Consider the following 27,940-nt stretch of genomic DNA (forward strand, 5'->3'; position numbering starts at 1 on the left):
AATCAAGGATCTAATTGCATAAGGAGGTATTGAGGCTAAGGTCTAGAAACGTATTAGTTAGTTTTGAGAGGATGATGGTATGGATGCTAAGCTGTAGTCGATAAAGAGCACCCTGATATATACATCTTTACTGTCCAGATGTCCCAGAGTTGAGTAAAGAAACAATGAGATGGCATATTGTATTATTTCGAAGATGCATTGAGGACATGTTTGAATCATGTCTTTCATCTACTGAGTTTCGTCTTCACACAACATAGCTTGAATCAGAGTGACTGTTTCATGAGTCTGACATCCAGTATGTGAACAGGGTGGTCTGCTGGTGTAGCTGAATGCAGCCTGGGTTTCAGGACATGGAATGTTGTTCTGGGAGAAGATGGTAATACTGGCTTGCTGATTCTTTCAGTGAATGTTGAAGATTTTTCAGAGTCAGCACTGGGGATATGCTGTCAGTCAATTGAGTTGCCTGCTGTAGGTAGTCCAGCTGGAAGGAATACCTTGAAGACTCTCAATTGTGAGCACAGTGGACCTGCATCCAGCTGCATCCATGCCTCCGCACCTGAATAACTAAAACTGAGAAGGCCATATCACAACCCAACTAAACCTTGAGTGTTGATAGTATCCTTGCTAAGACTCTAAAACTCAGTTACAAATCCATAGCCTATCTAGAAGAGAAAGATATTCCAGAGGACCACAAGGACGCTGTAATCATGACAACTTTGAGAAATGACTTTAACTATTGTCACCAGAACGTTAGTCAGGATACCGTCTGTGCTTGAGGTGCATTTGGGTTGTGATCTGACCTTCTCAGCTTCAGTTAGTCAAGACGGGTGGCCAGAATATGCATTGGATCCTCCTCCAAGTTGGCAAGGACCTGTTCCCTAAATCATATCTAAAGACATAGTGGGCATGATGTTCACCATGACAACTCAAAGAAAATGCAGGGAGCAGCACCAGCTACTTGGCCTTCTCTGACGTCAATTCAGCCTTTTTGACTTCATCAATCAGGAAATTAATCTTCAGCAACATGCTATGCTAATCATGGCCACATTCTTCTTCTCATTATTATCAATATAGGGCCTCGGGAGGTATATGTATCCAGTCTTCCCCCTCAGCCCTTCATGTCGAATCCCTACTCCACAGAAACGAATAAAGAGGGGGCGGAGAAGGAAGAAAACGATGAATTATTGTAGCAGTTACAATGACATATATCAGGTGTTGGTGACCTGGGCCTCTGCAGGCAGATCTGTCAAGGCATTATGCATGAACATAGCTCTGTTACAGAAATACTAGAACTGTATCAGCAATGACCTAGAAAAGATGCAGGCACATTGCTGGAGAACAGCTTGAAATGCGAACACTTCCTGAAAACAACTGAGGGAACTAAACCCTTCCTTCTGTCCTCCTTCATGTCTGCCCTGCAGCTCAATTTTAAACAACTGACTCAGTAGGGTCGGAGCAGAAGCACCATTGTCAGAGAGGTGTTGTGGAGGACAGGCAAGCAACTCACACAAAGTTACAGCAGGAACACCATTGTCAGAGAGGTGTTGTGGAGGACAGGTAATGAACTCACACAAAGTTACAGCAGGAACACCATTGTCAGAGAGGTGTTGTGGAGGACAGGCAATGAACTCACACAAAGTTACAGTAGGAACACCATTGTCAGGGAGGTGTTGTGGAGGACAGGCAATGAACTCAGACAAAGTTACAGCAGGAACACCATTGTCAGAGAGGTGTTGTGGAGGACAGGCAAGGAACTCACACAAAGTTACAGCAGGAGCACCATTGTCAGAGAGGTGTTGTGGAGGACAGGCAGTGAACTCACACAAAGTTACAGCAGGAACACCATTGTCAGAGAGGTGTTGTGGAGGACAGGCAGTGAACTCACACAAAGTTACAGCAGGAACACCATTGTCAGAGAGGTGTTGTGGAGGACAGGCAAGCAACTCACACAAAGTTACAGCAGAAACAACATTGTCAGCGAGGTGTTGTGGAGGACAGACAGTGAACTCACACAAAGTTACAGCAGGAACACCATTGTCAGCGAGGTGTTGTGGAGGACAGACAGTGAACTCACACAAAGTTACAGCAGGAACACCATTGTCAGAGAGGTGTTGTGGAGGACAGGTAATGAACTCACACAAAGTTACAGCAGGAACACCATTGTCAGAGAGGTGTTGTGGAGGACAGGCAATGAACTCACACAAAGTTACAGTAGGAACACCATTGTCAGGGAGGTGTTGTGGAGGACAGGCAATGAACTCAGACAAAGTTACAGCAGGAACACCATTGTCAGAGAGGTGTTGTGGAGGACAGGCAAGGAACTCACACAAAGTTACAGCAGGAGCACCATTGTCAGAGAGGTGTTGTGGAGGACAGGCAGTGAACTCACACAAAGTTACAGCAGGAACACCATTGTCAGAGAGGTGTTGTGGAGGACAGGCAGTGAACTCACACAAAGTTACAGCAGGAACACCATTGTCAGAGAGGTGTTGTGGAGGACAGGCAAGCAACTCACACAAAGTTACAGCAGAAACAACATTGTCAGCGAGGTGTTGTGGAGGACAGACAGTGAACTCACACAAAGTTACAGCAGGAACACCATTGTCAGCGAGGTGTTGTGGAGGACAGACAGTGAACTCACACAAAGTTACAGCAGGAACACCATTGTCAGAGAGGTGTTGTGGAGGACAGGCAGTGAACTCACACAAAGTTACAGCAGGAACACCATTGTCAGAGAGGTGTTGTGGAGGACAGCCAATGAACTCACACAAAGTTACAGCAGGAACACCATTGTCAGAGAGGTGTTGTGGAGGACAGGCAGTGAACTCACACAAAGTTACAGCAGGAACACCATTGTCAGAGAGGTGTTGTGGAGGACAGCCAATGAACTCACACAAAGTTACAGCAGGAACACCATTGTCAGAGAGGTGTTGTGGAGGACAGGCAGTGAACTCACACAAAGTTACAGCAGGAACACCATTGTCAGAGAGGTGTTGTGGAGGACAGGCAAGCAACTCACACAAAGTTACAGCAGAAACAACATTGTCAGCGAGGTGTTGTGGAGGACAGACAGTGAACTCACACAAAGTTACAGCAGGAACACCATTGTCAGCGAGGTGTTGTGGAGGACAGCCAATGAACTCACACAAAGTTACGGCAGGAACACCATTGTCAGAGAGGTGTTGTGGAGGACCGGCGGTGAACTCACACAAAGTTACAGCAGGAACACCATTGTCAGAGACATGCTGTGGAGGACAGGCAGTGAACTCACACAAAGTTACAGCAGGAACACCATTGTCAGCGAGGTGTTGTGGAGGACAGGCAGTGAACTCACACAAAGTTACAGCAGGAACACCATTGTCAGAGAGGTGTTGTGGAGGACAGGCAGTGAACTCACTCAAAGTTACAGCAGGAACTCCATTGTCAGAGAGGTGTTGTGGAGGACAGGCAGTGAACTCACACAAAGTTACAACAGGAACACCATTGTCAGAGAGGTGTTGTGGAGGACAGGCAGTGAACTCACACAAAGTTACAGCAGGAACACCATTGTCAGCGAGGTGTTGTGGAGGACAGGCAGTGAACTCACACAAAGTTACAGCAGGAACACCATTGTCAGAGAGGTGTTGTGGAGGACAGGCAGTGAACTCACACAAAGTTACAGCAGGAACACCATTGTCAGAGAGGTGTTGTGGAGGACAGGCAGTGAACTCACACAAAGTTACAGCAGGAACACCATTGTCAGAGAGGTGTTGTGGAGGACAGGCAGTGAACTCACACAAAGTTACAGCAGGAACACCATTGTCAGAGAGGTGTTGTGGAGGACAGGCAGTGAACTCACACAAAGTTACAGCAGGAACACCATTGTCAGAGAGGTGTTGTGGAGGACAGGCAGTGAACTTACACAAAGTTACAGCAGGAACACCATTGTCAGAGAGGTGTTGTGGAGGACAGGCAAGGAACTCACACAAAGTTACAGCAGGAACACCATTGCCAGCGAGGTGTTGTGGAGGACAGGCAGTGAACTCACACAAAGTTACAGCAGGAACACCATTGTCAGAGAGGTGTTGTGGAGGACAGGCAGTGAACTCACACAAAGTTACAGCAGGAACACCATTGTCAGAGAGGTGTTGTGGAGGACAGGCAGTGAACTCACACAAAGTTACAGCAGGAACACCATTGTCAGAGAGGTGTTGTGGAGGACCAGCAGTGAACTCACACAAAGTTACAGCAGGAACACCATTGTCAGCGAGGTGTTGTGGAGGACAGGCAATGAACTCACACAAAGTTACAGCAGGAACACCATTGTCAGAGAGGTGTTGTGGAGGACAGGCAGTGAACTCACACAAAGTTACACACATCAAAGTTGCTGGTGAACGCAGCAGGCCAGGCAGCATCTCTAGGAAGAGGTACAGTCGACGTTTCAGGCCGAGACCCTTCGTCAGGACTAACTGAAGGAAGAGTGAGTAAGGGATTTGAAAGTGAGAGGGGGAGGGGGAGATCCAAAATAATAGGAGAAGACAGGAGGGGAGGGATGGAGCCAAGAGCTGGACAGGTGTTTGGCAAAGGGGATATGAGAGTATCATGGGACAGGAGGTCCGGGGAGAAAGACGGGGGCGGGGGGCACCCAGAGGATGGGCAAGGCGTATAGTCAGAGGGACAGAGGGAGAAAAAGGAGAGCTGACTCTTCCACTTGCCCATTCTCTGCTCCCCCACCCCCGTCTTTCTACCCGGACCTCCTGTTCCATGATCCTCTCATATCCCATTTGCCAATCACCTGTCCAGCTCTTGGCTCCATCCCTCCCCCTCCTGTCTTCTCCTATCATTTTGGATCTCCCCCTCCCCCTCCCACTTTCAAATCTCTTACTAACTCTTCCTTCAGTTAGTCCTGACGAGGGGTCTCGGCCTGAAATGTCGACTGTACCTCTTCCTAGAGATGCTGCCTGGCCTGCTGTGTTCACCAGCGACTTTGATGTGCGTTGTTTGAATTTCCAGCATCTGCAGAATTGCTGTTGGTTGGTCACACAAAGTTACAGCAGGAACACCATTGTCAGAGAGGTGTTGTGGAGGACAGGCAGTGGACTCAGCCAAGGTTACTGATTGCTTTTGTAGCTACCTCTTGTTCTGCAGACACTCTCGCAAGTTCAGTGTGGCAGACAGCTAGAGTGCCAGGTTGAATGAATAGTTCTTTATAACAGTTCTGGCACAGTGAATGGAGCTCAGCAAAAACATATGTTACAAGGTGGGCATTGACGGCAGACCCAAATGCAAGACACAGACACTGAAGTACTAGGAACAGGACTAGGATTATCGAGATAGCAAGGTGTGTAAGGAAGAAACAACGCTGGACATTGACACAGGCCCTGGACGAGACTAGGATTCAGGATCTGGGCTAGGACTTGCACTAGAAACATGGGACCCAGACAGGGAACTAGGAACGAGGAGCCTGGACTAAGAACACTGATCTTGGGTCTTGGTTGGGACTTGGAACTGGAACCCGGGTCTAGGCAAGGACCTGGGTCTAGGATCTTGACAAGGACAAGGTCAAGACGCGGCTACAGGACAGGATGTGGAACTCCCGCACAGAACGAACCACGTGAACAGGACGAGGTACTTGGACGTGGCTTGGACAGGACAAGGGAACTCCAGCACGGGACGAGGGAACTCCAGCACTGGGCTGGGTGAGGTACTCCTGGGCTGAGCAAAGAATCTCCAGCACAGGACGTGGCTCTTGAAATAGATTTGTCTCGGCTCTTGGACTCGGCTTGGTTAAGCTCTTGGGTACAGGGCCGGGACCCTTCCTAGGACACAGGGCCAGGGCTCTTTCTAGTACGCAAGGCCAGGTTGACTGCCGAGGGACTCCTGGACCGGACGAGAACACAAAGCCTTGACTTAGAGAGGACTGGAACATGGCACCTGGAACTTGGAACACAGGAACACAGAACACAGAGCCAGGACCCCTCCTTGGGAACAGAACTTAGGGCCAGAGTTTTACACAGAGTCAGGACTCCTCCTAGGGAACAGGACCTAGGGCCGGGACTCATCTTTGACATGAACACTAAACACAGGGACACAAAGAGATAGTTCCACTTCAGAAGGAAGAGGAAGGGAACAGTCCACCAGGGAATCCTTGGTTTGAGAGGTATTTATGTGTCAGACCAAAACGAGAATCAGGTGCCTCAATTAAGGCACCCAATGGAACAAGGGAAAACAGGAAAACCCGGAATAAGGAAGCGACGGACCGGACTGTGAACCAGAATGTGAACTTCACGGACTGGACCATGCCAACATGATTCTCATAGAGTGGTCAATGATGTGCCTTTGAGTTTCAGCTAGCATCGCTGCAAGTGACTAGTGCATGATGGGTGTTATCACTCAGTGCAAAATCTATATGCCAAGTGCCTGTTCTGTGTGTCAACGTGCTCGACAAGCAACCATATGAGTTTTCTTAATCTCCAAAATTCTCAAAGAGGGACCTGATATACAAAAGCATCAGTTCAAGTACAGAGTGCGTAAACCACAAAAATCTAACTTCAAGATGAGTGCGTTTAAATTTTGTTTGGCGGAGGTTAAGTGTACTCTGCCTAAAGTGATTAAATTCTCAAGGGCATTTGGTAAGAACCATTTACTCTACTGAATGAATGGGAACAATGGGGCAACATCTTAAAACAGGTTTATCTTTCAAAAGCAAGGGTTCTAGGAGCATTTTTACACAGTCTAAAACATCTCTTTTACAGACTATGGATGCTAAAGGTGATTGGACAAGCATGTGAGAAGGAAATAGTGGGAGAACCACCTTAATCAACATAGATGAAAAAACTTGGAAGTACTCTTTGGTGACCATGAATGTTAGCATAGTCTGGTAGGCTGAGTGACATGTCACTGTGCCCTATGTTTAATATTGTACTCATAGATCATACAGACAGAAGGAGATCCTCCAGCTCACCATATCTGTTTCTATCATCAAGTATCTATCAACTAATCCTATTCCTAGCATTTAGCCTAGAACTTTTTATGCCATGGTGCTTGAAATGCTCATCTAAATGATTCCTAGATAGTGTGTGAGAGTACCTACCTCCACCATCCAGTCCATCAGCAAGTTCCAGATCCCAACCCTCCTTCAGTTGCAGAAACCTTCCTCATATTCCTTCCAAAGCGTCATTCGTTTAGCTCAACCTTTGCCCCTAGTTACGGGGATTTTAGCTAAGAGGAAATGTTTTTCACCACTGGCCTTATCTATGCTCCTCATAATTTTATATGTCTCAGTCGGGACTTCTCGGCCTTTTTTGAATCGGCAACAAGACCTATTCAGTTGCTCATCATAATTGAAACATGTCATTCCAGGCAACATACAGGTGGATCTCCTCCAGACAGTCTTCAGTGCAATCATATTTTTCCTATGGTTTAGTGACCAAAGCAATATATTGTACTTGAGCATTGGCCTTACTGAGTGGGAGATAGGATGGAATGTGATGGAAATTTACTCAAAATTCAATGCAATGGTAATTCTCTCTTTTATACACTCACTCACTCTGTCCTTATATCCTATGACCTGGATCATGAAGCTATTCTGTGTGCATTCTTAACCACTTCTGCCTTTGGGGTTCGTTTGATAGACACGTCAGGAACCCTCTGTACTTTGGTACTTGCTTGGACCCACCACTCACCGTGAATATTAAATTTTTGTTAGTCTTCCCAAAATGCATCACCTCAAACTTTTCTGGATTAGATTCCATCTGTCATAACTTTTCTCAGCATTTAAAGGACAATGTAACACTGATGAAATTTTTAAAGCTTAATTTATTGTAGGATATTTTGAAGAAACTGGTAACAAAATGTGAACAGAGAATTATCATTGTATTGAATTTTGAGAACATTTCCATCACATTCCATCCTGTCTCCTACTCAGCATGCTGACTTATTCAATTCTACTGTTCCCTACCAAAAGACACAAAATGCTGGAGGAACTCAGCAGGCCAGGCAGCATCTATGGAAAAGAGTACAGTTGACATTTTGGGCCAAAACCCCTTGGCAGGACTACTATTGTTCCCTATCCCATCTGATTATATGCCATATCATCAATCTCATTCTCTCCAATTTAATCCATTTTCATTGGTTAACTTATAGATAGCAAAAGCTAGACAATAGGATAAAGAGCTTGTGATAGAGACAAAGTTATATACAACAGTTGATCCCATTTGCCTGCATTTGTCTCATATCTCTCTGAAACTTCCCTCTCCATATTTGGTCCAAATGTCTCCTAAACATTGTGATTGCTCTCATCCCCACCACTTCCACAGGCAATTCAATCTATATGCCCAGCACCTTCTGGGTGGAAAACATGCCCTTCAGGAACTGCACAAAATGGATCAGGCACAACAGCCTCCAATTCCTCCCCCCATACAAAAAAGAACAAACAAAACAGATCAGGCACCTCAACCCCCAAATCCTTCCTTCTGCACAAAAAACAACAAAATAGATCAGGCACATTGAGTCTCAAATCACTCCTTCGACACACAAAAAATGAACAATCTCCCCTGTGAAACTCCCCTAATCTGGTTGAACTTTGTACTTTGAAAAGGACTGACTACCCTGATCTATTACTAATCATTCAGTTGGATTTTCTTCAGGCTCTGAACAAAATTTGCAAGGATTAAAAATCATTCATGTAATAATTCTCACCTAACATGAGCAAAGTAACTTAATAATGCCAGATAGAGGGAAAAAAAACATGGAACAGTGTGACTAAAGTATTCAGCCAAAAGAAAGCAGGTTTACCTCAGCATCTGCCAGCTTTGAGAAATCTGATTGGCTTCCAAAGTAGAAATCAAGCCCTTTGTGGGCTCCCTCCAGGGTCAGTCCTCGGATCAGAAGTACAGTCAGAACCACATATGGGAACGTTGCAGTGAAATAAACCACCTGAGTGTGCAGAGGGGAGGTTAGGTCGCCCTGATTAAACATCTGCAATGTTCAATTCAGTAAAATACCAAATACAAAAATATTGCAATTATCTGAAAAACAAATTATATCAAATTTAATTAGCATAATTCTAAATTATTTAGAGCAGCAAAACATCTAAACAAGAGAAGAGTGTTTTGAATGAATAACACATCATACATTTTTCCTTATTTTGCCATTTCAGGGGTGGATACTGAAACACATAGTTAGTCCCTTTGCACTTGTTCCAATGTGACCTTTCACTAATTCCATGCACACACTTTGTTTCCTGTACTTAATAACTTTAGTTCATAAAAATATATCGATTTAAATCTAAAATTAACAATTAATGTAATATTAATGTTTGCCTGTTGAGAGCTCCAAATTCCAGTCAGCATTTATAGGGACCATATTTTTTGACAAAGGTATATTTTAGTTTGGGAAGTTTAGGGTTATCACTCCATGATGATAAGAGAACAGTGATATATTTGAGGTCAGGCTTGTGTGCACAGGGGATCTGTTCTTGTGTACCTGGTAATTGTCACAGATTGGGAAATGCTGACAAGAAAGTCTTGATAAAATGCTTTTCACTGGTGTGTACTGAACCTGGATACCTCTATATTGAGTATGTGAAACTCAAACAATGGTGTGTAATGCTTTTCCCCAGGTAGTGATGAGCTTTTGCACTATTTTTGGATCTGCATTCATTACAGCAGATGGAGAATTTTGACCTTATACCAAGGTTATCCTTGTAGAATATGGAAAATCTTTGGAGCTTCAATCATTACTGATTAACGACTGACTTACTACAATACATGTTCAAAAGATGTTAATGCTCAACATCCAAGGAGTCCTTACAATATCTTAAAAATTCAACTTTTCCTCTGCAAGTCATGTCACTTTTTATTGTCATTTCGACCAGTACACAGAAAAAACGAGACAATGTTTTTCAGGACCACTGTGCTACATGAAACAGTAGAAAAACTACACTGAACTACTTAAAACAGCACAAAAACTACACTAGACTTCAGACCTACCCAGGACAGCATGAAGTACACAGAACAGCGCAGGCATTACAATAAATAATAAACAAGACAATAGGCACAGCGGAGGGCAGTAGGTTGGTAGTCCAATGGCTTGAGGGAAAAACTGTTACATAAATAAACAGCTGAATGGTGGCGTCCGGGATCATGTCCGTTTCTGTACTCCCGCCGAGTATGTCTTTGGAGTCGGATGTAGTCCAATTTAATGTCCATTGGAGAGTAGAATGGACGGGAGAGCCGGCCGGCTAAGACTTGCTTTTTTCCTGGCACGGACTCCTGCCCGCTCGCCTCGCTTCCGCTTCCTCGCACACCGTTTACGACCTCTGGCCACCGGCATCAGGCGACTCCGAGCACTTCGGGCCTCAGTCCACCATTCCCTTTCTTCCTCAACTTTCAATCCCATCTACAGTCTCTTTCAATTTATAATTATGGTCCTTTGGTGTCAAATTCCTTTGCTTTGTTTGTATTATCCCTTCTTCTTGCACTTTCAACTTTTTTTGTCATTCTCCTCTCTCATAATAATCTTGATCGGTGTTAGTTTTTGTAGACTTTTACTCTCACTTTGTCCTTTACCTCCTGAGTCACTTGAGATCTTTTTCAAGGCAGACACAGACTCCCCTCCTTGAAGATATGGACATTAAAATATTCTCTTTGAAAATGTCTCTAATGTATTCTGTTGAGTGGGGTCAGTCTCCATCATGATAGTTGCAGCTGATTAAGATCTTAATCACTATTTTGCACACCTGCCTATCAGACAGAACAAACTAGACCATATTATGGTGACTCTTCACACAGTAGTCAACAAGCCAAATCTGGAGCAGATGGTTTAATTCTTTATGGTCATAGCACATACTATTGCACGAAACCCTCCAGAACATACTCTATGACATTCACTATCTTGTCTGAGTTGTTTATCCCAAAATGGATTTGTGCTTCTAAATTTCCACCCTGCTGCTTCTACCAAGTCCTCTCTTATCATTCCACTGACCACTGGCGCTCCCCAGGGCTGTGTGCTCAGCCCGCTGCTCTTCACACTGTGACGCACGACTGTGTCGCAGGGTTTAGCTCAGACTGGATCGTCAAGTTTGCGGATGACACTACAGTAGTTGGGCTCATCAACAACGATGATGAGTCCGAGTACAGAGAAACTAGTGGACTGGTGTGAGAACAACAACCTAAGTCTGAATGTGGAGAAGACCAAGGAAACGATTGTGGACTTTTGGAAGGTGCAGATGATCCACCTTCCCCTGTACATACATGACTCCCGTAGGGAGTTAAGTGCGCCAAATTCCTGGGAGTTCACATCATGGGTGACCTCACCCGGTTCCTCAATATCACCTAACTGAATAAGAAGGATCAGCGGTGCTTCCACTTCCTGAGGAGATTGAGGCATGCGAGCACCCTCTCCCGCCCCCCATCTTAACTGAATTTTACAGGAGCACCATTGAAAGCATCCTGACGAGTTGCATCTCCAGCTGGTATGGGAGCAGCAGAGCATCAGACCGGAAATCCCTACAAAGGTCTATGAGAGTGGCCGAGAGGATCACAGGGGTCTCCCCTCCATCCATCAAGGACAATTATCCTGCAGACACAGGACCCTTGGTATTATTAAGGATCCAACCCATCCATCCATCCTCCTCTTTGACTTTCTACCATCAGGCAGGAGACTCCAATGCATAAAGACAAGAACGGTCAGGATGGGAAACAGATGCTTCCCTCAGGTCATTAGGCTTCTGAACTCCCAGCCGCATCGCATTTGAAGTGTCACTGGATAATTTGTACTGTACCTTAACAATATTTAATTTATACACGTTACTTTGTTCATCTATCATTCCTAAATTTAATTCTTACTTTCCTTGGTTATTGCGTGCTATATGTGTGTTACGTGTACTACCGTGCTTTACACCCTGATCCGTTGAAACGTCTCGTTTGGTGGTATACATGTACATAGTTAAATGACAATAAACTTGACTTGACTTGAGCTCAAAATTTATGCGTTCTGCCTGCTTGTAATAGCTACATACATAACACATGCCACAGTTTTAATTTTTTCTTTATAATTCTAATTCCTGCTTAACATTTGGTCTGGTTAATACATGACTTTAGACCCCCCAATGTGGTTAACTCTAACTGCCTCCACACTTCACGGGGCAGTTGGAGATGCTCAGTAAATGTCAGCTTTGCCACTGAAATCCATATTCTATCAATGCATATGGGTTGAACGAGCTAGGGCTTTTCTCTCTGGAGTGAAGGAGGCTGCCCTGGTGAGGATCCAGAGGAAGTTCATAAAAATGATCCCAGGAATAAATTGCTTGACATAGGAGAGTATTTGATGTCTCTCAGACTGCAGTCAGTGGAGTTCAGAAGGGAACCATTCATTAGCTTTGTAGCTGTGGGGTAGAAGCTATCCTTGAGAGTGTTGGTAGGTGCTTTCAAGATTTTGTATTTCCTGCCCAACAGGAAAGAGCAGAGAAGCGGATGTCTGGTGTGGGTTTGTTTATGATGGCTGATTTCCCAAGGCAGGAAGAAATATACACTCTGTGGTGAATCTGTGCATTTTGTTGAGGCCATTTCACTGGGTGGATTTAAGACAGAGTTTTCTAGGTTCCTGATTGGTAAGGAGGTTAAAGGTTAAGGAGAGAAGGTGAGAGAATAGGTTTAAAAATTGAATGGTGGAGCAGACTCAATGGACTAAATGACATAATTCTGTTCCTGAATCTTATGGCCACTGCATGATGACTGTTTGAGTGACGAAAGGTGCCAATACATTGCTTGGGAAGCAGAGCAGTAAAACATTGCTTTGTTTGCAGGAATACAAACATAATCCACAAAATGGAAAACGAGTGATAGACAAGGTTGGTTGTTTGCTTTTCAAGAATAGAAACATGAAATATTGGACTTTTAAGCTATTACCAAGGGATGAGTTCTATAAATCAAACGTCAGCCTGGAAAAGAAGCAGCTCTTGATCAAAAGAGACAGTAAAACACAAAAGCCGTAAATGTACAGTAGAAAGTTTAAATAAATCCACAGGAAATTAAATGTGAAAGGAACTGATAAGAATTAGGAGTTGAACCAAATATGAATATTTTAACTTAAGACAAGTTTCATGACGTGCTGGTAATATTAAACCTGATTCTCATCTTCATTTAATTGTAGAGACAGATTACATGATCGTTGAATGGAAATAATAGGAATAGTTTATTTAAATTTTTTCAAGATATTTTATGAATTTGCAGGAGTTGTTTCATTTTAGGGATTGAATTAATGCAAAGAATGCAGACATTAAGATCACGGCTGATGAGAGCAATTTGTTATTCAGCTTGGCTTGAGCTTCTGAGCATTGGGTGGCCAGGTGGTCCATCCACAAATAACGGACAAGAAATGCAGATTACAAGAGAAAACAAATACCACGTACTAAATGCAAAATGTTAACCCTCTCATTCTCTCCAGAGGTGATACCTGATCTGCTGAGAATTTCCAACACTTTCTGTTTTAGTTCTGATTTCTATCAGAGAATAATGAGTCTAATATTTGTCAGGTAACTACATTAATTGCTTATTTACCCTTCCTTACCAACGTTCTGTTGAATTAGACTGAGATATTTCTTTGTTCTATTTATTAAATTTTGTACTTATGGACTCCAGGTTCTCCATGTTCGGAATGTGATGAGCAGCATTCCTTCTTCCTTTCCAGATACTGGATGCTTTACTTGTTGGGTTACATCAGTTGCTGCATACCCTTATTCTCCTAAAGACACCATAATACAGGTCTATAAGGTGATGAGAGGTACAGACACGGTGAACAGGGAGTAACTGTTTCCCAAGGTTGAAATGTCTAATGCCAGAAGGCATGCATTGGAGGTGAGAAGGGTTAGGTTCAAAGGGGATGTGAGGGGTAAGTGTTTCACTCAGAGAATGGTGGATGCCTGGAATGCGCTGCCTGGTATGGTGGTAGCAGCAAATACATTAGAGGCTTTTAAGAGACGTTTAGATAGGCACATGGATGTGAGGAAGGTGGAGGGATATGGACTTGTGTAGGTGGGAAGGACTGGGTTTTTTTTTGTTCACTTTTTAGCTGTTTGGTACAGCAGCGTGGCCAAAGGGTGTGTTCCTGTGCTGTGCCGTTCTATGTTCCATGGGATGGGAACCAGTGCAGAGAGGCAGAGGGGTGTAAAGTGAGGGTAGAAGCAAAAAGTAGTAAGGAGAAAAGTAAAAGTGGCAGACCGACAAACCCAGGGCATGCATCAAAAAGGGCCACTTTTCAACATAATCGTATAAGGGCTAAGAGAGTTGTAAAAGAGCTCCTGAAGGCTTTGTGTGTCAATGCAAGGAGCATTCGTAACAAGGTGGATGAATTGAAAGTGCAGATTGTTATTAATGATTATGATATAGTTGGGATCACAGAAACATGGCTCCAGGGCGACCAAGGATGGGAGCTCAACGTTCAGGGATATTCAATATTCAGGAGGGATAGACATGAAAGAAAAGGAGGTGGGGTGGCGTTGCTGGTTAAAGATGAGATTAACGCAATAGGAAGGAAGGACATAAGCCGGGAAGATGTGGAATCGATACGGGTAGAGCTGCATAACACTAAGGGGCAGAAGACGCTGGTGGGAGTTGTGTACAGGCCACCTAACAGTAGTAGTGAGGTCGGAGATGGTATTAAACAGGAAATTAGAAATGTGTGCAATAAAGGAACAGCAGTTATAATGGGTGAATTCAATCTACATGTAGATTGGGTGAACCAAATTGGTAAAGGTGCTGAGGAAGAGGATTTCTTGGAATGTATGCGGGATGGTTTTTTGAACCAACATGTCGAGGAACCAACTAGAGAGCAGGCTATTCTAGACTGGGTTTTGAGCGATGAGGAAGGGTTAATTAGCAACCTTGTTGTGAGAGGCCCCTTGGGTAAGAGTGACCATAATATGGTGGAATTCTTCATTAAGATGGAGAGTGATATAGTTAATTCAGAAACAAAGGTTCTGAACTTAAAGAGGGGTAACTTTGAAGGTATGAGACGTGAATTAGCTAAGATAGACTGGCAAATGACACTTAAAGGATTAACGGTGGATATGCAATGGCAAGCATTTAAAGGTTGCATGGATGAACTACAACAATTGTTCATCCCAGTTTGGCAAAAGAATAAATCAAGGAAGGTAGTGCACCCGTGGCTGACAAGAGAAATTAGGGATAGTATCAATTCCAAAGAAGAAGCATACAAATTAGCCAGAAAAAGTGGCTCACCTGAGGACTGGGAGAAATTCAGAGTTCAGCAGAGGAGGACAAAGGGCTTAATTAGGAAGGGAAAAAAGATTATGAGAGAAAACTGGCAGGGAACATAAAAACTGACTGTAAAAGCTTTTATAGATATGTAAAAAGGAAAAGACTGGTAAAGACAAATGTAGGTCCCCTACAGACAGAAACAGGTGAATTGATTATGGGGAGCAAGGACATAGCAGATCAATTGAATAATTACTTTGGTTCTGTCTTCACTAAGGAGGACATAAATAATCTTCCAGAAATAGTAGGGGACAGAGGGTCCAGTGAGATGGAGGAACTGAGCGAAATACATGTTAGTAGGGAAGTGGTGTTAGGTAAATTGAAGGGATTAAAGGCAGATAAATCCCCAGGGCCAGATGGTCTGCATCCCAGAGTGCTTAAGGAAGTAGCCCAAGAAATAGTGGATGCATTAGTGATAATTTTTCAAAACTCATTAGATTCTGGACTAGTTCTTGAGGATTGGAGGGTGGCTAATGTAACCTCACTTTTTAAAAAAGGAGGGAGAGAGAAACCGGGGAATTGTAGACCGGTTAGCCTAACATCGGTGGTGGGGAAACTGCTGGAATCAGTTATCAAAGATGTGATAACAGCACATTTGGAAAGCAGTGAAATCATCGGACAAAGCATGGATTTGTGAAAGGAAAATCATGTCTGTCGAATCTCAGAGAATTTTTTGAGGATGTAACTAGTAGAGTGGATAGGGGAGAACCAGTGGATGTGGTATATTTGGATTTTCAAAAGGTTTTTGACAAGGTCCCACACAGGAGATTAGTGTGCAAACTTAAAGCACACGGTATTGGGGGTAAGGTATTGATGTGGATAGAGAATTGGTTGGCAGACAGGAAGCAAAGTGTGGGAATAAACGGGACCTTTTCAGAATGGCAGGCAGTGACTAGTGGGGTACCGCAAGGCTCAGTGCTGGGACCCCAGTTGTTTACAATATATATTAATGACTTGGATGAGGGAATTAAGTGCAGCATCTCCAAGTTTGCGGATGACCCGAAGCTGGGCAGCAGTGTTAGCTGTGAGGAGGATGCTAAGAGGATGCTGGGTGACTTGGATAGGTTGGGTGAGTGGGCAAATTCTTGGCAGATGCAATTTAATGTGGATAAATGTGAAGTTATCCACTTTGGTGGTAAAAATAGGAAAACAGATTATTATCTGAATGGTGGCCAATTAGGAAAAGGGGAGGTGCAACGAGACCTGGGTGTCATTATACACCAGTCATTGAAAGTGGGCATGCAGGTACAGCAGGCAGTGAAAAAGGCGAATGGTATGCTGGCATTTATAGCGAGAGGATTCGAGTACAGGAGCAGGGAGGTACTACTGCAGTTGTACAAGGCCTTGGTGAGACCACACCTGGAGTATTGTGTGCAGTTTTGGTCCCCTAATCTGAGGAAAGACATCCTTGCCATAGAGGGAGTACAAAGAAGGTTCGCCAGATTGATTCCTGGGATGGCAGGACTTTCATATGAAGAAAGACTGGATGAACTAGGCTTGTACTCGTTGGAATTTAGAAGGTTGAGAGGGATCTGATTGAAACATATAAAATCCTAAAGGGATTGGACAGGCTAGATGCAAGAAGATTGTTCCTGATGTTGGGGAAGTCCAGAACGAGGGGTCACAGTTTGAGGATAAAGGGGAAGCCTTTTAGGACTGAGATTAGGAAAAACTTCTTCACACAGAGAGTGGTGAATCTGTGGAATTCTCTGCCACAGGAAACAGTTGAGGCCGGTTCATTGGCTATATTTAAGAGGGAGTTAGATATGGCTCTTGTGGCTACGGGGATCAGGGGGTATGGAGGGAAGGCTGGTGCAGGGTTCTGAGTTGGATGATCAGCCATGATCATAATAAATGGCGGTGCAGGCTCGAAGGGCCGAATGGCCTACTCCTGCACCTATTTTCTATGTTTCTATGTTTCTATGTTCCAATCAACCACTTTGGGAACCCTGATCAGTTATTCTACCAGTGCCCTACAGTCAGTGGCTCTAATCCTTAAAATTTAGAAGCCTGGGGAATGACTGCCACTTTTTCACTTACGGAAAGGATCATCAGAGTACTCATGAATTGTACATTGCACAGTGCTGAGCAAACAACTGTTAGCACACAGATACAGGATATCAATCCATTTAAAAGCAGGCTTGTAAATTCTAGTTTAATGCTTGGGGAAATCTGCAGAAGTTGCTAGTTGTTTAGCTCCATTTGTCAGCAACCATTTTACCTTTCCTGAAGATTTGATTCCTTTAGAAAGCGCTCCACAAACGATAAGCCAGGCCAGAAGCAGACAGAGGGCTAAGAACCAGACTATCTGACCCGTCTCATCCACTGAACTTGATCGCCGTAAAACGAATTTTCTAAATAAAATGACAACAAGGTACATCTTGTGTCAGGATATTTTCCACAATACACAGTTAGCATTTGATACAATGCACAGAAGCATTTACTTATGTATATGAATTTGAACAACACTTCAGCTGAACACCATGGTCATGAAATTCAGTTGTACAGTGCTACTTACTTTAAATAAAGTTTTAAACTTAACTGCCATATTTCTGTTTCATAGAGGGTATAACCTCTCTTAAAGATATTTTAAAATTATGGTTGGACTTTGGCTTATCATGGTCTGAATCAGAGGAGAATGTTTTCTCAATCAAAGGCTACCTTCCCTCCATTATCTGACTCAAATCCAAATTTCTGGTACAACCTATGTTGGGGTTAATTAGTACTTCTCTCCTTGTGATACATTGTTATTAAAGTAAGTTAATTCATCCTAAATTTCCTTGATCTTAGCAAAGAAGAAACCCATCAACATGCAGAAATATACCCTTATTGCAAGCCAACACATTATTCAAACACGTACAGGACCATATATTGGTGTAAGTTTCCAGGTGCCCATTTCAAGGATGCTAATCTTTGGCTCAGTTTCAAGTTGCCCTCTCTAATGCATCCTGTTGTGTGCACCCACCTTCAAAGATGAGGCTGTCATTCCTGAATGTCTCTAGGGAAGCAATTCAGCATGTTCTGTGAAGAATATTTCATTAAATCATCAGACTATTAGTGAAATAACTGCTTAGACTTATTTCATTGTCTTGATGAATGGAGTGATTTGCTGATCAGTGAGCCAGCCCACTGCCCATCAGCAAAGTCGATCCCTCTCTATGCCCCTGGGATCTGTAACCTGCTGCCCACTATATAGGAAGATAGGCATCAGCCATCAGTGATCCCACAGCACTGGGATTCTACTGGCACAATGGGATGTCTGAATGGCATGAGACCCCAAGCCTTCCCAGGGCTTCTGAAAATAAATTAGTTTTGTTACCCAAAATGCTGAGCAAAATCAGCAAATTTTCAGATGACACCAACATTAAGGTCATGTAATGCACAGCAGGGAAGACTATCATGGCTTGCAACAGAACCTGGACCTGTTGGGAAAATGGGCTGAAAAATGGCAGCTGGAATTTAATGCAGACAAGTGTGGGGTGTTGCACTTTTGTAGGGCAAACCAAGGAAAGACTTGCACAGTGAATGGTAGGGCACTGAAGAGTGTTGTAGAACAGAAGGATCTGGGAATACAGATCTATAATTCCTTGAAAGTGGCATCACAGGTAGATAAGGTTGCGAAGAGAGGCATTGATCATGTGACTCGTCAGAGGCTTTTTCCCAGGGGTGAAATGGTTGCCACAAGAGGACACAGACTTAAGATGCTGGGAAGTAGGTACAGAGGAAATGTCAGGGGTAAGTTTTTTAACGCAGAGAGTGGAGAGTGCATGGAATGGGCTGCCGGCAACGGTGGTAGAGGTGGATATGATAGGGTCTTTTAAAAGACTTTCGGATAGGTACATGGAGCTTAGAAAAATAGAGGGCTATGAGTAAGCCTAGTAATTTCTAAGGTAGGGACATGTTCGGCACAGCTTTGTGAGCCCAAGGGCCTGTATTGTGCTGCAGGTTTTCTATGTTTCTTAGAGAGCTTTTGGCATATTGGCCTTCTGAAATTGAAGTACGGTACAGGAGTTGGATCTATGAGTGTTGACATTCAATGAATGAAGACGTTGTTGAGACCTTATTTGGAGTATTGTGTGCATTTCTAGTCAGCCATCTAGAGGAAGAATATCAATAAAGTGTTTAGAAAGAATTTACAAGAATGTTGCTGGGTCTTGAAGACCTGAGATATAAGGAAAGAGGGAATAGGTTAGGACTTCTTTCCCTGGAGCGCAGAAGAATGAGGGGAGATATGATAGAGGCTTACACAATTATGAGGGCATTCATACATTAGATAGAGTAAATGCAATCAGGGCTTTTCCTACTGATGTTGGGTGAGACTGGAACTAGAAGTCATGGGCAAAGGGTGAAAGGTGAAATGTTTAAGGGGAACATGAGGGGGAACTTCTACACTCAGAGGGCGTTGACAGTGTGGAATGAGCTGCCAGCAGATTGATGGATGTGGGTGTGATTTTAACATTTAAGAGGAATTTCAGTAGGTACTAGGATGGGAGGGGTACGAAGAACTATTGTCTGGATGCAGGTCGATGGGACTAGGCAGAATAGTAGTTCACCATAGACTAGGTGGGCCAAAAGCTTGTTTCTGTGCTGTAGAGATCAGTGACCATGACTCTTATTAAACATGGTATCTATCGCCCGACAGTTTCAGACAATTCAGAGACTATCCCACAGATTCAGAAATGAACTGTATTCAGTTCTGAGCTGCCTCCTAGTTCCGGTGTCCCAGGTCTAATCGTGACCTCTGGTGATGTTCATGTGGAGTTTTCTCATTCTCCCTATAACAACATGGGTTCTTCAGGTTCACCCACATGCAGATTGCTGGGTAACTGGCCTCTATAAATTGCCCCTGAGCTGTAGGTGAGAGGAAGATTTTTTTTTGGGGGGGGGGGGTTAGTTGTTGTGAATCTGGCGACGATAGAACAGGATATGTACAAATGGCTACCGAACGGTCAGGCTGTGACTGAACACAGAGGAAATGTTTCACACACCAATAATTGTCAAGATATACAGTATATCTCAAATTTTCAGTGATGGATCTCTCTCCTGAAGATATAAAGATGGTGAAACAAAACACAAAAATTTGAGTTAACTATAGCGCTGGAGACCAGGAGACACAAGGAAAACTGAGATGCTGGAAATCTGAAGCTACACTCAGAAAGTTCTGAGGAACTCAACAAGTCGGGTATGGAAGGAAATGAACAGCACACATTTTGGCCCAAAATCCTTCATCGGGGGGAGGGAACTTCGACTCAGACCATGACAGGCCTGCCAATCTGCGCCCTGTAAGTCTTGAAAATGCCCGACGCAGGCCTCTCATAGTCTGAGTCAATGCTCCCTCCCTCCTTCATCAGGATTCTGTTATTATTATGGAGGCCCAGTAGGGGAACAGCTTGGGGTCTCTGGGAGAGGACGTTCCCAGCAATGTGCCAAAGAACTCCCGAAAGGAAAAGACCCTATTCCTGACGGTTTAGAGGGACCACGCCCTCAGGTGTCATTACAGATAGATGGAAGCTATGCTAAAGCCATCCTCGACACTGGGGCGCAGGTCAAGTTGTTGTACAGTTTGTTTTACAGCCAGTTTCTGAAGCATTTACCCTTGACAACATTAAGGGCACTGGAGATTTGGGGTACCAATGCCAGTGATTATCCAGATGACGGTTATTGGTCAGTGAAACTGGAGTTCTTGGAGGCCAATGTGTGGGAGTCAGAGGGCAGTGAATCACTAATGCTGATGTGTCCGGACCCTGGTGTGACTGGCAGTGTTTTGATTCGGAAAGGGACCAACACTCCCCTGGTGAGGAAGGCTATCTGTGGGCAGCCTGGGTTACAGCAGGACCTGGACACGGGACAGGGGGCTCCGTGTTGCAGTGGGGGCATGAGTGAGAGATTGAGAGAAGAGTTGGCAAGCAGACCCGAGGTATCCCCAGTAGTGTCCGAGCCTGAAGGGTTTAGGTGAGGGGGTAAGGAGGTCTCGGGGGATTAGGAAACTCCCAGATAGGTTGGCCTATGTAGCACCTGAGGAACAGGGCGTAAGGTCCACTGTTTGGGGAGCAATGTGACTGTTTGTACCTGGATTGGGTTTTTGTGTCTGCAGGAATTGTTGGCGAGTTATTTAGTAGTCATGAGGATGTAAGGGGTTTCTTCTTTTATGTTACTGCTAAAGTGAATAAAATGGCTTCTTTGTTATGTTAAAATAAAATGGCTTCTCTGTACTGTTAACTGCTGAGAGAGTGGTTCTCTATAGCAGCTTGTTTTGGATTATAATTACTGATAACAAGAATCCTACGATTCTTATAATCCTACGAGATTCCTATAAGAATCCTACTGTTCTGTTATTCAATCACAGATTTATGATGCAACACAGTCTGAATCAAACAGCCATTCTTTAAACAGGAAATCCCTCAACACATCTTTGCAAGAAAAAGCTGTGTGTATGAATGTGAAAGGTCTTGGCAGCAAGTTACTTACTCCCAGTACTGCTCACTTGGGCCCTGGTGAAGAACGTGGATTTCAGATTCATTGGAGCAAGTTCTGTTGTTTCTCTGCAGCCACGTTGTATTAACGATTTCAGAATACCCATTGTCCAGAGTGAGATTGCAGAGCGGATCTAGAAAATGTAGAGTGCAACATTTTGTTGAGAACCATTTTTACTAATTGCAAACAGGTAATCAGGAATACTTGGAGTCCGGTACTTGGGTTAGGCTGCTGACTGGTTGGAACATTAATGTACAGTCCGCAAAGACCACTCATGCATCATACCACACCGGGGATTGCTATGCCAGCAATGACAGATTTTCCTTAACTGATGCAGTACCAAAAATTACAAAATGACCCATTAAAGCCAAGAGGAGCTATTGGTGGATTCTTGTGATGCTCTGAACATTGCTCATCTTCCTTCATAGAATCCCTTTATTACTTGGCAACAAAGACTGGCAGATTTTTTTTACACAAGATACATTGTGTGCTAGGCATACAATTGTTTCAAAATAATTGCTCTTCTTTGAGGTGAAAGAACTCTGGATCTCCAAAGATCCATACCATTCTTGGTGTTAAACATATTCCTTTCTCCTGTATTAACAACATAAGAAATAGGAGCAGGAATGGACCACCTGACTCGTTGAGCCTGCTCTGCCATTCAGTAAGATCATGGCTGGTGCTTACATGCTTGGGAGAGGGTAAAATCACGACAATGAGACTGGAGCACTTTCCATGTATTTCAGAAAGTGCACATTCTCTCAGGTCTTGTTGTCCCACATAGAGGTGCACATGAGCTTCCTGCTGTCTACACAAATCCTCAGATTGGCTTCTGCCCTGATTACAAGAACCACTGGAGCCTCCCAATAAGAGCACTCACTATCTGATTAACATCTGCTTCTTGTAGTTCACTTAGCTGCCCACCACCCATCCTTGTCCTTCATACTGTGAGGAACCGGTCATGAAAACTCAACTGGCTCAATATCTCTTTCCCACATTCTCTTCAAGCTCTTCCATCGTTTTCCTCTAAAATACAGACCATGCTTTGTAGATCTTGGGTGTAATATTCTCCTTTATGTAAAGCTACCTTTTAACATCTTGAATGCTGCCAAGTTCATCACAGAACACCTTGGGGTACTAGTGAAGTGCAGCTGGTACACACATTTGTCTTGTTTCTTTTCTCTCCCCAGTTGGGCTTTTTATTTGAAAGCCAGCTCTGGTCAGCAAATTGGACCTTTCCCCAGAAACAATCAGAGCAAGATCTTCGCTCCACTCCCACTGTAAACTCACTAATCCCTTTCACCTTGATCCTTTGATAAATGCTGGTATGAAGGACTTGAACTTCACTGTGACATCTGCCCAATAGTGTTTAACCTCCTGCTGACACACCAAGGCTAGTGCAGCATCAGCATCAAGTTCTATTAGCACGAGTTCTGCCAATATTTATTGATGTACAGGAAGGTTCAGTAAGATTCCTATTAATGTGAACTGTCTACGTGATCTTCCTAGCTGCCCACCTTTCTCACTTTAGAAATGAACATTTTTTTAAAAACTGCAGACGCTGGAAATGAAAAATAAAAACAGGAAATGCTGATGATAGCAGGTCAGGTCACATCTGAAGGGTGAGCAGTTAGATGTCCTGGTCCACGTCAGTACCAAATACCTGGGCAGAAGGAGTGACAAGGTTCTGTAATGTCCTTTTGATCGAATGTCAAGGTCCAGTAATCTCCTTTTGATCGAGGCACGACTGCACAAGCACATGGACGTCAGTGAGTTAGACTGGTGGGAAGAGTTTAAAAAGAAGGCAGCTTTATAGAGTGTGTGCCAGAGTTGAGAGAGACAGAGTAGGAAGCCTTTGGCTCAACAGGGCTTTGGCGATAATGGGTCGAGGCGAGGTAAGTTACTTGTGAAGTACAGGAAGTATGTCTGTGAGGCTGCTGTTCTGTACTGGATGTCGGATGTGGGATGACCGAGAGACTCCCAGCCTCCCGGATGGCCACATCTGCGCCAGGTGCATTGAGCTGCAGCTCCTTAGGGACTACATCAGGGAACTGAAGATGCAGCTTGAGGATCTTCGTCTGGTTGGGAAAAGTGAGGAGGTGATAAAGAGGAGCTATAGGCAAGTAGTCACACCGGAGCCTCGGAAGACAGGTAGGTGGGCAACAGTCAGGAGAGGGAAGGGCACAAGTCAGATACTAGAGAGTACCCTGTGGCTGTCCCCTTTAACAATAAGTACTCCTGTCTGAGTACTGTTGGGGGGTGGGGGAAACGGCCTACCTGGGGAAAGCAACAGTGGTCGCACCTCTGGCAAAGAGTCTGGCCCCGTGGCTCAGAAGGGTAGGGAAAGGAAGAGGATGGCAGCAGTGATAGAGGACTCTATAGTTAGGGGGTCAGACAGGCGATTCTGTGGGTGCAGGAAAGAAACGCGAATGGTAGTTTGCCTTCCAGCTGCTAGGGTCCGGGGTGTTTCCAATCATGTCCACGATATCCTGAAGTGGGACGGTGAACAGCCTGAGGTCGTGGTACATATTGGTACCAACAACATAGGTAGGAAAAGGGAACAGGTCCTGAAAGCAGACTACAAGGAGTTAGGAAGGAAGTTGAGAAGCAGGACCGCAAAGGTAGTAATCTTGGGATTACTGCCAGTGCCACGTGACAGTGAGTATAAGAGTGAGGTGGAGGATAAATGCATGGCTGAGGGATTGGAGCAGGGGGCAGGGATTCAGATTTCTGGATCATTGGGACCTCTTTAGGGACAGGCGTGACATGTACAAAAAGGACGGGTTGCACTTGAATCTGAGGGGGACCAATATCCTGGCAGGGAGGTTTGCTAAGGCTATTGGGGAGAGTTTAAACTAGAATTGCTGGGGGGTGGGAACTGAACTGAGAGTTGGAGGCAGGGGTGGTTGGCTCACAAAAAGAGTAAGCTTGGAGACAGTGCAAGAAGGAGGATAGGCAGGTGATAGAGAAGGGACGCACTCAGACTGATGGTTTGAGATGTGTCCATTTTAATGCAAGGAGTGTTGTGAACGAAGTGGATGAGCTTAGAGCGTGGATCAGTACTTGGAGATATGATGTTGTGGCCATTACAGAGACCTGGATGGCTCAGGGACAGGAATGCTTACTTCGAGTGCCAGGCTTTAGATGTTTCAGAAAGGACAGGGAGAGAGGCAAAAGAGATGGGGCATGGCACTGTTGATCAGAGATAGTGTCACAGCTGTAGAAAAGGAGGAAGTCATAGAGGGATTGTCTACTGAGTCTCTGTGGGTGGAAGTTAGGAACAGGAAGGGAGCAATGACTCTACTGGGTGTTTTTTATAGACCACCCAATAGTAACAGGGACATCAAGGAGCAGATAGGGGGACAGATTCTGGAACGGTGCTATAATAACAGGGTTATTGTGGTGGGAGGTTTTAATTTCCTAAATATTGATTGGCATCTCCCAAGAGCAAGGGTTTTAGATGGGGTAGAGTTTGTTAGATGTATTCATGAAGGTTTCCTGACACAATATGTACATAAGCTTACAAGAGGAGAGGCTGTACTTGATCGGTTATTGGGAAATGAACCTGGTCAAGTGTCAGGTCTCTCAGTGGGAGAGCATTTTGGAGAGAGTGATTACAATTCTATCTCCTTTACCATAGCATTTGAGAGGGATAGGAACAGACAAGTGAAGAAAGTGTTTAATTGGAGTAAGGGGTCATATAAGGCTAATAGGCAGAAACTTGCAAGCATAAATTGGAAACAGATGTTCTCAGGGAAATGTACGGAAGAAATGTGGCAAATTTTCAGGGGATATTTGCATGGGGTTTTGCAAAGATACTTTCCAGTAAGACAGGGAAAGGATGGTAGGGTACAGGAACGTGGGGTACAAAGGCTGTTGAAAATATAGTCAAGAAGAAAACAAATTACTTCTTAAATTACTCCACTATTTAAGAAGGGTGGGAGGCAGCAGAAAGAAAACTATAGACCTGTTAGCCTGACATCAGTGGTTGGGACATTGTTGGAATCAATTGTTAGGGATGAGATTATGGAGTACCTGAAGGCACATGAAAAGATAGGCCAAAGCCAGCATGGTTTCCTGAAATGAAAATCCTGTCTGACAAACCCACTGCAACTCTTTGAGGAAATTACAAGCAGGGTAGACAAAGGAGATGCAGTAGACATGGGTGTATTTGGATTTTCAGAAGGCCTTTGACAAGGGGCTGCTTCGAAGGATCCTGTTCTGGCTTCAAACACAAGGAAATCTGCAGGTGCTGGAAATTCAAGCAACACACACACAAAAAATGCTGGTGAATTCCAGCATCTGCAGATTTCCTCGTGTTTGCCAGATTTTTTTTAACCACATGCACTAATACTGAAGGCAGGTTTTTAGAATTTTTTAAAAGCTGTTCTCAGTGACGCAACAGTACTATCGCTCTTGTCACAGTCTGAGACCGGTGGATTTGTTCAACAGTTAACACTAGCACCAGCGTTAGCACAGGACCACCCTCCTTGCCACAGTCAGCAGCTAACGTTAAGAGGCAGAGAGCATGACCTTGGGATTCCCGACCACAGAGGCCTCCGAACAGCCAAGTCGGGCTGCCATTAATGTTAACGTTACCGCTAGTGAGGATTCTTACAGCACTGATCCTGCTTGCTGGGGAAAGGAAACGTTAGATGATTCAGTCCGAGCATACTGGGCTAAGAAAGGGCTGGAGTCCTGCCAGAGTAAGGATGTGGATGTCAAAGCTTCGGAACAGGTATACAAACAGCAGAGACGTTTTTTCCTCCAACTTTCACTTCAAATGCAAGCTCGTAAATGGTGAGTACATATCAAGGCAATGACTCTTATATTCCCCTTCCACTGGCATTGCATTCTTCAGCACTTTGAAAGTGCAAGTGTTGCATTGCAAGCTGTAAATCTAGACATGTATAATTCTGTGGACTTGGTGAGATCACTACAGGGATACATAGAAAGCTTGCATGATCTATTTGATACTTTTGAGACCCAGGGTAAAACTATGTCTCCGACAGTCTCACAAGTGTACATAGAAGACACCCAATGAAAAAGAAAACGTAAAGCCTTTCTGGGTGAATCCACAACACCTGGATTGTCAGCTAGAGAAAATTTTTCAGCTACTGTTTTTTTTTGGTTGTGATGGATGGATTACTTGAAGAAATTGATTGCAGATTTGCATCATATAATAACCTTAACAACACATTTGGCATCCTAAACAATATCCCTTCTCTCTAGGGTTGCCAACTGTCCCGTATTTGCTGGGACATCCCGGATATTGGGCTAAATTGGTTTGCCCCATACTGGACTGCCCTTGTCCCGTATTTCCCCCGCTAAGGTAGAGAGTTCCTATGAAACCTTTCATGCTGAAATGGTGTAAAGTGAAGAAGCAATTACCAACAATTTATATGGGGAAAAATTTTTGAGCATTCCCAGACCCAAGAAATTACCTACCAAATCATACCAAATAACACATAAAACCTAAAATAACAGTAAAAGTCTAGTAAAAGCAGGAATGATAAGTACACAGACTATATAAAATAGAAATAATGTATGTACAGTGCAGTCAGGAAGATTAAGCCAAAACCGATTTGTGTGGGAAAAAATAGGCACGTAGGCGCATGTGCAGGTCACATATACACACGTTACGCATGCACACACAGGTGCCCGCGCAAGGCTTCATGGTCATGGTAGTCTTTCACAAGTGTCCCGTATTTGACTGCTACTTTTGTCCCTTATTTGGGAGTGAGAAAGTTGGCAACCCTACTTCTCTCTCTGTACAAGATCTGCGCAAGAGAGCATCTGATCTCCAAAGCAGATATTCAGCTGACCTGCAGTTAGACTTTGTGGAGGAGATTGTCCATTTCAGGGAATTTGTAAGTGACAAAGACATTTCATCTGCAACAGAGCTTTTATGCTTCCTCAGGGAAAAAAACTTGCAGGTTCGGCAAGGAGTAGAAGGGCCGAGGTGGCCTGTTTCCATGCTGTAATTGTTATATGGTTATATGGTTATATGGTCATCTTCCCAAATGTAAGCATTACTTTGAGACTTTACCTGACCCTCCCTGTCACAAGTGCTAGTGGTGAGCAATCTTTCGCCAAGCTCAAGCTAGTGAAGAATAGGCTCAGGTCCACAATGGGACAGGACAAGCTGAATCAACTTACTCTGATGTCACTTGAAAGTGATCTTGTTCAGAAACTGAATTTTAGTGATC

General features: G+C 44.1%; 1 protein-coding gene across 1 annotated transcript in view; it reads right to left on the reverse strand.

Annotated features, from left to right (window-relative positions):
* LOC140203692 (sodium- and chloride-dependent neutral and basic amino acid transporter B(0+)-like) overlaps positions 1-27,940 on the reverse strand; it is an 85,596-nt gene that overhangs the window by 27,369 nt on the left and 30,287 nt on the right. Inside the window, exons 5-7 of the mRNA XM_072269738.1 lie at positions 21,726-21,864; positions 17,479-17,611; positions 8,776-8,916 (exon numbers count right to left, since the gene is read on the reverse strand). Of these exons, the coding sequence (XP_072125839.1) occupies positions 8,776-8,916; positions 17,479-17,611; positions 21,726-21,864 (413 nt within the window). The remainder of the gene's footprint in view (positions 1-8,775; positions 8,917-17,478; positions 17,612-21,725; positions 21,865-27,940) is intronic.

Source organism: Mobula birostris, chromosome 10 (assembly GCF_030028105.1).
Source record: "Mobula birostris isolate sMobBir1 chromosome 10, sMobBir1.hap1, whole genome shotgun sequence".
In the NCBI taxonomy this organism is placed as follows: Eukaryota; Metazoa; Chordata; class Chondrichthyes; order Myliobatiformes; family Myliobatidae; genus Mobula; species Mobula birostris.